The 15,261-nt window shown below is 30.5% G+C and overlaps 1 protein-coding gene across 1 annotated transcript in view; it reads right to left on the bottom strand.

Moving 5' to 3' along the window:
- LOC106461055 (prolyl endopeptidase FAP-like) overlaps positions 1 to 15,261 on the bottom strand; it is a 63,109-nt gene that overhangs the window by 25,943 nt on the left and 21,905 nt on the right. The window contains exons 8-9 of the mRNA XM_022387893.1: positions 9,531 to 9,677; positions 1,800 to 1,879 (exon numbers count right to left, since the gene is read on the bottom strand). Coding sequence (XP_022243601.1) covers positions 1,800 to 1,879; positions 9,531 to 9,677 — 227 coding nt within the window. The remainder of the gene's footprint in view (positions 1 to 1,799; positions 1,880 to 9,530; positions 9,678 to 15,261) is intronic.

The following is a 15,261-nucleotide window of genomic DNA, read 5'->3' as shown; positions in this document are numbered from 1 at the left end:
GGCTGGTAATTCCTGTTTCATATTGCATTTAAGGTTTATAAAGAAACACCAAATTTGTATAAGAAAGCTAGATTCAAGGTTTAAAAAAGGATAAAATCATTTACACTAGAATTATAATTTTTTAACTTTACTTTGGGAACACTGATATCTTTATGAAATGCTATAATGTTTATATATAGAAGCTCTAATATCCTAATGAACTGCTATAATGTTATATACAGGAACACTGATATCCTAATGTACTGCTATAATGTTTATATATAGGACCACTGATATATTAATGAGCTATTATAATGCTCATGCATAGAAATACTGATATTCTAATGAACTTCTATAATATTTATGTATAGGAACACTGATATTCTAATGAACTGCTATAATGTTATATATAAGAACTCTTATACCCTTATGAATTGCTTTGATGTTTACAAGTAAAGAAAATACGTTTCAAAAAAGGAAACAAATGTACAATGGCTAATATCAATCTTTCAAAAGCAATGCAAACAAGATAGTAGGGATTACACTTGCATCATCCCTACATAATAGCACAGGCACAAAGTGTAGTAGAATGTTCACTGACAAAAAGAGGATAAGTTAAATTCAATTGTAGTTGAACAGTTATATATGTATATTGCTATGTGTTAATTCTTGCCCATGCCAGTATATAAGGATGATGAAAATTGCATCCCTACTATCTTGTTTGCATTGTTTTTAAGGATTGAAATGAGCCATCTCTACATATACTTCCTTTTTTGAAAAGTTTTTTCTTTACTTTTTTTTTAATGCAATGTTTCAATAGACATAGGAAGGTTGTATTTATAACCAAGTTCTAAATAAAATGAGGTTTTAACTGTAATATTTATTGTTTATCTATTATTAGCTGGTAGTTCATGTTTCACCCTATACTTAAGCTTTTTAAAGGAACACCAAATTTGTATAAGAAAGCTAGCTTCAAGGTTTAATGATAAAATCCTTTACACTAGAATTATAATTTTTCAACTTTACCACTAATTAATAATACTTATCAAAACTATGTCACCTCAGTGAATTTGGTTGACATCATTGTTTGGTTTTTGAGTTATCATGTAGTAAAAAAGAAGAAAGAAAAAAGAAGAAATTCAAACTATTTGCTATGATATTTACAAACATTCCTAGATCTTGTGACTCAGTCATTAGATAGATATTGTTATAAAAGGAAACACTGTATACTATTATATAGTTCAGCTGACCTATTGAGGAGATATTTAAAATTCCTTTTCGATTAACAATCCGAGCCATCCGTACATAAGCAGTGCTACAACCTTCCTTATATATACGAACAATAATATCCTGATGAACTGCTGTAATGTTATATACAGGAACACTGATATCTTAATGAACTGCTATAATGCTTATAAATATAGGAGCTCTAATATCCTAATGAACTGCTGTAATGTTATATATAGGAATACTGTAATATTCTAATTAACTGCTGTAATGTTTATATATAGGTACACTGATATCCTAATGAACAGTTACATTGTTTATATATATATATGGAACAATGTGACAGCCTAATGAACTGCTGTAATGTTCATATATAAGAACACTATGATAGCCTAATGAGCTACAACAATGTTTATATATAGGAACCTTGATATAATGTTTATATGTTTATGTGTGTGTGTGTATATATATATATATATAGAGAGAGAGAGAGAAAGAGAAAGAGAGAACACTAACATCTTGCTGAACTGTCATAATGTTTATATTACATTAAACAAGATTACTATTACCAGAATTATTACTGCAAAACTTACACTGTGTTTGTTTCTTGTTGATGAGCAAGAATTCTTGTAACGTCATAGCTCCCATGTGTTAATGATGTCTTCCGTTTTCTCTAATTTTAACAGAGGTCAAAGACAAATATAGGGAGCCATCTAAACAAACATCTAATTCAATCACTTACAGCTATATTTATTCACTTCTGACAAATACCTTTCTCATTATAAAATAGCATTGGTATTGTTTTATACCTTTTCTTTAAGAGTGAATTTACAATGAAGAAATCTTAACTGTAAAAAAAACTCACCATACAAGGATTTCAGAATCTTCACATTTTTTTAAAAATGCATTCCTAAAATCACTTATTCATTAATATAAGTTATCTGACATTTTACAAATACAAATATGTTAATTATAGCAGTTATAATGAAATTCATCTCAGAATACATTGAACACTAGAAATCTTAAGACTATATTCTAAAGATCCTAAAATGGTTATGAGAAATATTATACAGAAATAAAGTGCCTCTATTAATCAAGTAAATACACATATTACTTTTCACTGAATTGAGTAGCTATTTATACTGACAGTAATGTATAGGTCACTTTTCATGTACAAGGGTAAGTAAGTGTACATTACCATTACCAGTTGTCAATGAAAGAGTATAGTGCAAATGAAGAAATTCAAAGCTAAGAATAACAGAAGCCAACAAAAATAGATAAGTGTTTTCTATAATTTAAGTAATAATTTTACAGGAGAGTGATTTCATTTAATAGTGACTTGTATCACTTGTTAAGCACTCTCTCTTTTATACAGAAAATTCATTCATCATCAGTCATAGTTGACATTTTAAAATAATTTGAATAGTAAACTCAGTGTGATAATAAACATATTCCAAATTTCATTCCTAAGTGACCTAAGTTAGTATCTAAAAATCATTATAATACAAAAAAATCAAAGTGAGAACCAAGTAAAGTATATTAATCAGAACCCACCTTTGATAAATGTGACTTCACCTGTCCATCAAAATTATTTTCATATAATTACAATCAATAATAGTTACAGTCTTCATACAAAATACAGTTCACTTACCAAAAACTGACACTAAATCACAGTCAAGTTTGTGGTGAGTTTATTACTTCAAGTCAAATTAAGAATATAACACAAAAAAAGTGATGATTACTACCAGTGTTGAGCATGTTACTAGAAATAAGTAATGGAGTTATTTTGGCCATTAACTGCTAAAAATAGTAGTGTCATTACCCAAAACATTACTTACTTACTTATTTAAAAATGTAATAAGTAATGACTTGTTACTCATTATTTTTCAAATAGATACCTGTATTCTGTATATAAAACATTCACTGCATACATTGTGTATTATATTATATATATACGTATACAGAACTGAGCTACAAGCAATGAAGTGAAGAAAAAAAAATGCATTATACATTGAGAGGTTTTAGAATAGCAATTAAAGGAGCTACTTTTATTTTTCTTTATAATATTCAAAGTAAGAGCAACATATGACTTACACAGTACAAGAAAAGGGTATATAAATCACTTAAATAACTAATAAGTAGCCTATCAATAAGTAGCCCAAACATTAGAAGCTGTTGTTTTTTCTCCTGATGATCAACTTTAGAATTCTTGTCATTATCTTCATTTGCTTTCACTGTTTGTTTGTTTAGTGCCACATTCTGTTTCAGTGTAGACTGAATTTTCTTAGCAACAGAAAAATGTTTTATGGACACATTTTTTGTATTTTTTTTAAGCTACTTGTATATTTATTGTTTGCACTAAACATTCTCTTTAAAGACAAGCAGAGCAAGCATTTGTATGATAAATTGTTACCACTACTTCTTCCAGTAAGTATTTGTCAAGATATGGCCACAAATTACATGACGTATTGATCACACTGCTGCTACTTTCATATGGCACAGTGTTGCACATAACCTCCCACTCTGACAGCTTAAAGACAACTAACAGATAATATATATCAAAGAAATCCTTGATTAGTGTGACAGCACTCACTACAAGTTCACAACTCAACTAAAACATCCTTCAACAGCATAAAATATGTTTCAGCAGGAATACAAGTGCAATACTTCATTCCTCTGCTGTTGTTCCAGTATTACTGCTATTTAAAAAGTATATTATTTATTATATTTATGGTTAGTTTTATTAGTTTATAATCATTGTTATTGTTTTAACCAGATTGTTTTAACTACTAATTATTATTAGTTATTTTATATTCTTAAGTATATTAGTAGGCTATAATAAGTAATTGTTATTGTCCAACACTGGCAACAGTAATTACTATAATGCTGATCACTACATTCCATAAATATTAGGGTGATTTAAATATTTCAAATCTAGATTTTTCAGAAAGGCACCCCATTATTTTGTTTCTCTTAATAAAAAAGTATTTTGAGAGAAATTTCATTGTATTTAGATCACATTTAAAGGTTCCTACTATAGAAGATGTTTCTAGCTAAGGCAGGAGTTATGAATACTTGAGCCACAGGCTCAAGCTCTCAGTACAGTGCCAGCTTTTGTTGAGTGAGGATGTTTTTCTTTCACTCCAATGTCGAGGTAGGTTAAATTTCCTGCATTTCCAAGGTTACAGTTAAATTTTCTTCACACAACATGCTGGAAGTGTGCTATTGTGCAAGTTTAGGGGTTACTGTGATATTCTTATACAAAATTTTATGAAAAAAATGTTTGTTTATTGTTAGGCTTATCATTTGTTACATGGTCTATTTTTGTTCAGTCTTATCAAGCAATTGTAAATTATTATTTTTTTGTTGCAAAGCATAATGACACCAACTTTATAAATTCTAGTAGCATATTATTTTTTAAATTTTAATGTGTTATTTAAATATAATATTTTCTTCTTTCAGGAATAATGGCAGCTTCAGATGCAGGACCCACCACAAGAAAGCAAACACATATTTGACTAGTGGGCCAGCCTTCAGACACTCTCAGTTCAACCAAGTTACCATAAAAAAAGGATGTTTTGTTCCTATTTATGAACTATAAAAATGTTGTTCGAGAAGTATCACATTCCACTACTGGTGATATTATAGTAGTATAGGAAAAAGCTTGTATACCATCAAGACTTAAGAAGCATATAGTGAACAAAGTTGAAAGTATCTTTAAAGAATGGGCAAAACTAAAGAAGAATAAAGATAAACATTCAATTTTTCTGAAGAAAAAAGAGGAAAGAGTTGGAAGACTGATTTAGAAGACTTATCTGATATTGCTCATGCTTATGCATTAAGTATGATCAAAATGGCAGAAGATCAAAATTCTTGGTAGCTCAACGTGAAAAAGGTAGACAAGGTGAAATGATGGGTGTTGACCAAGTGCTAGCAAAGAAAGAGCATGCTATTGAATAAAGAAAATGTGTTTATGAGGAGACAGTTGAACAAGAAAAGTTGAATAAAAAATGGTGAAAAGAAAAGATTAGCATCTTATTTTCTTCAGAGTCCTCATTTGAGACTGAAATGGTAGCTAAAGAGGCACCATGTAACAGTGGTCAATCTGCATGGCCAATAAAGTGAAAAATATTATTAAATAACAAGTGTCTGCTTTTCTGGACATAACTAAGGTCAGTGACCAATGGGTAACATTTGTATTGACATCTACTATTCAAAGCATTGGTCATGATCCAGTATGAGTTATTCATCTGTTCAAAGAAAAAGAATGAAACATCAAAAGAAGCTAGCTGAGAATATGCAGAGAGTTTAGGCCACAAGTTCCTCTGAGAGTAGACTGGGATGAAAAGCCATTAGAGGATATAATTAGAAATGTGACTGTCTTCCTATATTGGTTTTGGGTGAAGGAGTAGGGAGTAGCTCAACTGCAGTTTCTAGGATTTTTGGAGGAACAAGTAAAGCTACAGCTTCAGAGGTTTACAATGCATCTGTGATTTGGGAAATTAGTGATAAAATTAAATGAAGATGTTTTGTTACAACAGCATCTAACACTGGCCAAAAAGGACCATGTGTTGTCCTTGAGCAGAAGATAAAGAAAGAACTGTTGTGGTCAACACCACATTTTAGAGATAATGATTGGGTCTGTTGTATCTACTTCTCTGCAAATCACAAAATGTCCTGATATCCCAATTTTTAAGCGATTTCACAGTAAATGGTCATGTCTTGATCACAAAAGCTATTATACAGTAATAAGTGATGAATTTGCTGACATTAAACATGAAATAATGTCATTTGCATTTGATCAGTTAGAAAAGTTTCAACCTCGAGAGAATTATCAAGAATTATTAGAGCTTATATTTATATTCCTTGGAGGAACACCTGTCAAGGAAATATCTTTCAAAGCTCCAGCAGGTCTTCATCATGCCAGATGGATAGTCAAAGCCATTTATTCATTCAAAGTATTGGTGTTCAGGAGTCAATTTAAATTGAACAGCAAAGAGTAGAAAGGATTGAAAGATATTTACATTTTTGTTGTTTGATTGCAAAAGCATAGTTTTTACAACTGCCTCAGTTTCTGCTCCTTGACAAGATCTTCAACTATTGAAAAACTCTAGAAGCTGTAAAGAAAGGAATGAGAAGATATCATCTCTTGCTAAAGAAATTTTTGGATCACTTGTAGTATTTATCAGAGGATGCCATTGCACTTTCATTCTTTGATGACGATATCCTTGTTGACACAAAGTTTAAAATGGTCGAGGCTTTGGAGAAGCAAGCAAATAAATGTCCAATGTTAGACTCTTCGGTGCTGATTACAGAGAAAAATTTGGAAGAATTTATTACATCTAACACATACAAATTCCTTGAAGTTACTGAGTTATCTACACTATTTCTTGAAAAAGATGTGTAAGAGTGGCCTAATGATAGCACATAAGCTCCTCATTCAGCATTATTATTTATGACCTACATACACTGAACAGTGCATTTAACAGAATTAAGCATAAGTGGAAGAGTATAATAACATTCTGACAAATGATGAGAAACAAAAACAATACCTTCTGCTGGTAATCAAGAAATTCCAAGAAAAATACCCTGATGGACATAAAGGATGTCAGAAAAACACATAGGTTCAATAAGTTTTGAAACAAAATGATAAAAACAGTAGTACTTAATCTATTAGCGTCAACTCTCACAATGGCCAGCATTGCACTGTTTATACTTTGTCAATGTGTAATACACACTTTAAAGAAGACAGCTACCCCTCTTCCTTCCCTTAAAATTTCCCACTCTCTATCTCACGATTACAATGATGTCCTCACACCAATATCTGCCAACACTCAACCTGAGCTAAGCAGGGAGTCACTCAACTACAGCAGAAAACAACTATTTCAGAAATTTAGAAAACTCACCGAGAAATGCACAAGACTTTATCAACATGCCAAGTCACTAGTGTATAACATAAAAACTGAAACATACCTCAATCTCTCGCATTAAAAGCACCAATCACAATAGGAGCACTGATCAGAATTTCTGTGACAAGTGACAATAAATCTTTGAAAACACCTCCTAAGAACTCATGAATATAACTAAAGTCTTCTGTCAAAATTTTGTGGATATTCTAGAGAGAGAAATTTCCTATTAATATCACCTGTACAATCCTTTGCTGGAAGAAAAAGAATAACTACAAAAATATTCGAAGAGAGCTGATACATTCCTTCTTAAAAAGAATAACAAAAATCAGTCTTTTACCAATAACACCATTTCAAATGGCACTTCTAACAGCATTCTTTCAAATCTTCTTCTTTATCATAAAGAAACTACCATAAAACCAAGCAATCTACCAGAAACTATCAAAATACCTTTACTTCACAATGAACAGCTTAAAATTTTTTTAAAAACACTTCATCCTCTAATACGCATAAGCCTTCTCAAACTAACAAATCTGTTGAAACTAACAGTGACCTCATAAATCATAAAATCCCCACATATCTCTAACATTATTAATACAACTCTCTCTGAAGCAGAACTCAGTCTCCTTAGTAAAAGTCTCAACTTCTGACCAAATAACAGCTATGTTAAAGAGCCCAAATTTCTTTCTGATACGCATGAATTTTCTAGAAAACTAAGACTTTGCAAATTTTTTCACAACAAACTCCACCGTATTGAAAATCAAAATACAATGAACTTCAAAAAAAGTCTTTATGGACACCTCCATCCAAACGGAGGACCACATTTAGAGTTATATTAAAGCAGTAGAAACTGACATAATACAAACCCTAAAATCTTCCAAGCAATGTCATAATAATATTAATCAAAATAAAGTAAGTGCTTTAAATAATCTTAAGTTGAACAACAATATCATAATAAAGCCAGCAGACAACGGTGGGGCTATTGTTATTTTTAACAATGATAACTATATTACAGAAGCTAACCAGAAACTAGAGGACACTAATTTCTACATGAAACTCTCACATGACCCTACAACTAAGTTTATTAAGACCGTAACTGATAAACTTAAAGAACTTTTCCAAAACAATAAAATTAACAAAGAAATCTTTCAGTATTTCATACCCAGATAAGTAGATTTTATCTCTCACCAAAAAACCAAACAATCCTGACTGACTCATAATTCCTAACATAAACATAGCTACTGAAAAGCTGTCTGCTTTTGTTTACCAACACATAAAATGTATTCCCTCTACCCTCCCTTCTTACATAAAGGATACTACTCACTTTCTTAATATCATAGAAGATATTAATCCTAACAGACAATTACCACCCAACAATTTTCTTTGCAGGATGGATGTTTCTTCCCTCTACACTAATATTCTACATGATGAAGGAATAGAAACTGTAAAATCTGCATTAAACCTTTCTAACTCATCAGAATCTCAAACAGTAATTGATCTTACCAGCTTTGTTTTAACACTGAACAGCTCCAAATTCAATAATTAACATTACCTTCATGTTAATGGTACTGCAATGGGTACCAAAATGGCTCCCAATTATGGCTACATTTTTAAAGGGTTACAGGGTTTTTATCATTTTCATTCAAGGCTGATGGACAGAAAGCGACCAATCTAAACACATTGTAAGATACATCTACTTACATTTTGCAGTTGAAAGTTGAATAATCCTGACTGCTTTTGTGCAGTTTGTTTATCATAATATCATGGTCATGTCAGTGTATGCATAAATGTAGTGTAACTAAGAGCCTAGGATTTACGTACAAGGAAAAGCAAGTTGAGGGAAAACATGTCTTGGTTATTACAGACTCTCACTACGAGGTCGGTCAAATTGACCAAACTCCTAACCATTTTGTATTCATTCATTTTACCCCATAGCATTAAATTTGAATACTGAAAGTCATGCAGAGATGATCTATGTATAACTGTATCATCCCTATATTCTTGTTTGCATTCTTCTTGGCACAGCCACTCCTATATCAGTTTACATTTACAAAATGTATTTTTATTACTGGTACAATGATTATTATAATACTACCATAAGCATCTCTCTCTTTCTCTCAAATCATGAAACTTTGCAGTTGAAATCTGTTTAAAAAAAATACTACATTTATGGCTAGTTAAAAATGTTGTTTAAGATTAGAAAGAATAAATATTTTTACAAAACTGCATATTAACTACATGTATAAAGTCATGTCTCTCATAAAATGACATCCGTTACCTTATCTTTTCTATTTCTTTGTTCACTTGAACAGTACATTTATTACTAGCAGGTAGAGATGAACTCCATATATTCCCATTATCAAGTACCTCCAAATACCCAAAATGAAAAAAAAGATTATTGTATCATACATAACTTACCAATATGTCCACCTTTACTATGTGGCGAAACTTTCCATTGGTACCATCATTCACTGGCAGACGTACAAAGTAAGATTTCTTATCCTTACTAACAATGATGGTATCATGAAGATCAACCCATCCAGTGCTACTAGTTTCTTCTATATTCTGAAATACAAATTATTTTCCTTCAAAATCTTTAAAATTCAAGAAAATGTTGAATCTCAAGTAGTGTCCTTTAACACTACCATTTATTTATGAAACATTTATAGTAAGAAGAATGATGTTTGCTGTTACCAAAAATGCAGTTTCATTTAGCAGACTGAATATTTTTTCAGAAGACTCACTGTTCTGCAGCTGTAGCAAGGTATATCAGTTGTAATTTAAATGTTTCTGCTATTCCCTTGTTTATTGATCCTCAGTGGTTGTGTATATGTATACATTCAAACCTTGTCTGATAGTAGGCTGATACATGTATTTATGTGATGGATTATATGACGACCTGAATTGTATTTTAAATTATGTGTTTGAATAATATCTGGAGCATCGCTATGATCAGTGATACACAAATACTACATATCACACTCTCTTCTAGTATATATTTCATATTCACAATCGTTACTTTCTGGAGCAGGGTTGGGTCATGGAAGCTATCTACTGTTTTGTAGGATAGGTATATCCCACTTTATTTTGTGGCTGTCACATGGAGCAGAGATGTTTCCATATACTATTATGATCCAATTTTTTGGTTGGTCAGCTACAGGGAGAAGGTGAATTGTGAATGTAATTTTGGTGTTTCAAACAGATTCATTTCTTAGCCTGTAATGAGCTAGAATTAACTCTGAAAGTAATGTCATTGTTTCATAGTTTCAATTTATTCACCTTCACTATCCAAGAAATATATTTTAATTTGTCTTTTGTCAAATACATCTTCACTTTATTCTGCATTTTTCATTTAAATACATTTTACACTTTTTATTTTATCTTAATTCAATAATGCAGTAGACTCCCATTCACAAGTTAGCCATTCTTTTATTTTTACCTTCTTCAGTCAATAATGTGTCTGTTTTTATTCAGCAAACTTGTTTTTTGGTGTACTAGATCTATAAATCTTAAGTTATTGCAAAGGTCAGGTAACTGTTTGCTACATTCATTCTTCAAATACCACACTTATGAAAACAATACCAGGAAATCCTACAGTATAGTAGGGAGTACTAGGAAATTACAAACTGATATTCATGTATTTCACATAATAGTACATTTTAGGTAAAAGTATTGCTTTAAGCAGCCATGAATGAGATGTAAAGAGTATACATGTTAACTTCTTAAAATATTCCTTATTACACCTACTGACTAAAATATATCAAATCTTTCTTTAGAAATGTAACAGATATAAACTAAGTATTTATCCTGCTGAGATGTAGTAAATAAGCTTCTTATTACATTTTCTTCTTACTGAATGTGAAACAAATACTATAACAGCAATCTCAGATTTGATCTAACTAGATGTTTCTTCAATGAAAAATCACTTGACATTTTGACAACTAAGTTTTTAATAGAATATAAATGTTTGAATTTAAGTATGTTATTATTTATTTTTATCATCATATACTCTTCTAATAAATATTCTGCAAAATATTTTGTCTTTAAAATACTGTATTACTAAAGTAGTTTCATACATAGTGTAAAACTGATCATACATGTACTATTAGAATGACTTATAATCTATATTTCATAAATTATTAGCAATAGCTTGATATTTATATTACATATTAATATATGCTTACTGACAAAGTGAAAGGAATTTGAAAATATGCTACAGACAAAGACAAAGTCAGAATACCTTATAACATGAAACTTTGAACTTTAAGTTTCACTTCACTTTTAGAACATAGGATTTAAAAAGATCAATGATTACAAAAACAAAAAATGGTTGTATAAAATTAAAGTCTGCTTTCAACAGGTAGCAATGTATAAGAGCATTAAGATATTTACAAAGGAGATGTTATTCTAGTAAAACCCACCCAACTTGTATGTGCATCATATCAAAAGTAAAGTTGATACTTAAATGAACTATTGAAAGAATGTTGTTTCTCAAGATGTGAGAAGAAAAACTTAAAAGTTAATAAATAATAAATTGACATGTCTAAATAGAAACTTTTATGGTTTTATTTTGTGCAACGTTTTGCGGCAGATGCCCTTAGTCATACAGTAAAAACATGTTACATGGTAATACAGTCTTTACTGCCTAATGAAGGGCTTCTACTCAAAACTCTGCTCAAAATAATATTATAAAAAGTTTTTATTTAGATGTGTCAATTTATTCTTTATTATTATTATTTTTTTATTAAAATTGATACTTAGCTTAATATTTCTGGTTAAAAAGCCATATATCATGTACTATCTGAACACAATGTGTAACAAAGAAAAGGAAACCCCATATAACCTTCTTATGTTCCATGAAAGAAATTGTACTGTTCAATTGCAATGATGATATTAGGTGGTCATTGACTCTCTGGCTATACTTTTAAAGAAAGAAAAACACTATCTTATTAAGTACATATTACTTTGGAAATAACACAGTTAAATACCTTTTCAAAGAAATAACATAATGAAAATAAAATATGCCATCCTGTAAAGAGAAGCAAAATGATCAGGAAACAGAAAAACAAACATTATTAATGTTCAGAAATTTCTATATGTTCAGTTAACCAGGTAACTGAAACATGTTTAATCCCTTAAGAATGACTGCGATATATATGAACATACCATGCATTTCTATGTTCTCATAATATTATAGTATTTATTCTGAACCTATTCTTTATTCTGTAAATGTACAGATTTGACATAACATGTGATTGAAAGGAATGATACTGCTATTATATTGCACGTTGTACATGGTTATTGACAGTCATGTCTTTCTATGGTCATTCACGTGATATCTAGAGGTTACAGCCTCCTCTATTGTTGTAATCAGAATGACCAATCATATGGGTAACGAAAGTGACATTTCTTGTTAACTAAAGAATGTTAAATTTAGTCAGTCTTGAATAATATCTTAAAGGAGAAGCAGCTGACAAAAATCCAGTAAAAATGACAGTCCCATTAAGTAGCAGCAAGAATACACACTATGTATTTACTGATGTATTATAGATTATTTATTTTCCATTTCACTTTGTGTCTAATCTCATTATTCCATTTCACATCACAACTCAGTTAACAAGAGATTTAGCATTATTTCGTTATCAATATCTTGACTGAATCTTCAGCTAACCCTATCACCATGGGTATCCTTTACTACGCATGAGGCAAAGTTTTAGTGTCTTAGATTCAAAATTTTATTAAACTACTTTTTGTTTGTGTAATACTAATTATAATAGCATAAATTATTAGCTAATAATCCATATTTTAATAGTATGCAAGTTTTAAGTTCTTAATTCTATAAGGCAATATTTTAAAAAACCCTGAATTTCCCCATAGTGTGACACACATGATGCATTTTCTCTAGGTATATTCTCTATTTTATCTACCACCCCTTCAAAAAGTATGAAATTAAACGTAAATTACTCCCTATAAAATTGGCATTGCACAGACAAACCATAATTTTTATAGCCTTCAATTTTGTTTGGTTACAGAGCTATCAGACCCCCTCCTGCCACACCCACCTCTCACATCCTCTCTTTCTGGACTTTCTCTCTCTTACATTTAATTATATATTATCTATAACCAATAGAAAGTCAAGGTTTTCATCTATCAAATGACATATTGTATAATGGTATGTTCTGAATAGATAAGCATCAATTTCACTCAGAGTACAAGCTTAATTGCTGTGAGAAAGTTGACAACTAGCCTGGATGAATTTGTAATGGCGCTTGTCGCATAGTTAGAAAGCCAGAAACATTTTAAGAATTAGGGTAAATTATCTACATTTGGCATGTTATTAGTTTATGTTCTTTGGTGCATTACTTAATTAAATAAAAATTATTTAGTGCATTACTACCATTAGTATAAAAAAGTTAACTGTCATTGATAATCAACAGGAAGAAAAAAGGAGATTGGTTAATTACTTTATTTCTTGTTTTTCCTGTTTATTCTTTATTTATTATTATACAAGTAATTAAAATGGAAAAATAGGGATCTTTTTAAGTTAGTTAAGATTAAATTAGATAAAATAAATAACTATTAATATAATAAAAATGCTGCACAAGCGAGCAGCTCCTAGTTGCTCATGGATAATGTAATTCAATAGCGTAACATGAGCTACACGTTCCAAGAATGATTTACAATTTATAATGGCACAAGTAGCATTTAGACACAGTTCAAAGTGCAATCAAAAGGGCAATAGAACAAAATTTAATTATAAGTAGATGTACACTGTTACAAACTTAAAGATACTTAGGACAAACAAATGTAAGTTTCATGTTACAATTTGAAGCTATTCGCAAAAGAAGAAAAGGGTAATTTAAATTTATTTAGATTTTTGTTTTGGTGGTTATAAGGTCAGTCAAATTGACTGATCCCATATAGAGATAGGGTAGAGAAAATAACTGATAAAATATAAAGTTTTACTGAAAAGAAAAAAACGTTTGAAATGTATTTAGGGGTTTTTAGGAAATTTGAGGTTTTTGAGATGAAGAAAAGTATTTTAATCTTAACATGAAAATTACTTTGCACAAAAACTATTCAAAACAAATGCTTAATATATTCATGGACAAATCTTTATTTTAGTTTATCAAAAATACTTCACTAAAAAACATGATTTTTTGTATGTGAAAGAATTATTAAGTTAACTGAAAGACTGCCAAATTTTGTGAAGATATGCACATTATATTGAAAGTTAGAAATATTAAATCTATAAAGACTTTAAACAAGTACAAAGAGGTCAAATGGACTGAGCCCTTTTGAGAGAGTTAAGTGGACATATCCAATTGCTTGAATGTTCAACTCAGTTTTATCCAAAAATACCATAAAGCAACATAAGCAGATGACACAGACATGTTTACCTGTCTGTTTTGTTTATGGTAACTTTGTTGAATAGTTCTTTTTCGTGGAAACCAATGAAAATTAAAGCTGATTTCCACCGAACGTGTCGCAGTATTTATAAGTTCAATAAACAGGTCCTTAGGTATTGGAGGGCACTGAACTTCACCACCATACAAAGTATCTATTCAACAAAGTTACCAGGCCTGCTGTTTACTTCTGCTATGTAGATGACACGTTTGCCATTTTTAAAACTGAACAGGAATGTGAGTGTTTCTTATAAGACCTAAACTCGTTGCACTCAGCTCTCAAATTTACTTTCAAAAAGGAACAACATAACTCTTTACCGTTCCTAGACATCTTAGTTGAAAAAGATGATTTTCATTTTCTCACCAGTATATACAGAAAACCTACCTTTACAGGACAGTACACACAATGGGATTTTTTCAGTCTTAAAAGTCACAAAATGAACCTTATTGCTACTTTAGTCCATCGTGCTCTAGTTATCTGTTCAAAATCTAAACTAGATTTCTAATTGAAGACAATACTATTTAACTAAAAAATGGGTATCCAGAAAACGTCATCAATCAAATGGTCTGTCAACCTTTCATCTCTATATTTTGGAAGCCACCTTTATTAAAACACATAAACCTGTCCTTTGCCGCCAAAAAGAATTCCTATACAATCTATACATCCTTCAGTAGGTCTGTGGCATTTCCTGATTGGCTTAAGGTCATGACAATCAGTGATTGGCTTACCGGCCTACGTTGAT

The sequence above is a fragment of the Limulus polyphemus genome, unplaced genomic scaffold, assembly GCF_000517525.1.
Source record: "Limulus polyphemus unplaced genomic scaffold, Limulus_polyphemus-2.1.2 Scaffold889, whole genome shotgun sequence".
NCBI classification, from domain to species: domain Eukaryota; kingdom Metazoa; phylum Arthropoda; class Merostomata; order Xiphosura; family Limulidae; genus Limulus; species Limulus polyphemus.
Note: the sequence above shows the minus strand (reverse complement) of the source record. Positions and strands in the feature narration are given on the sequence as shown.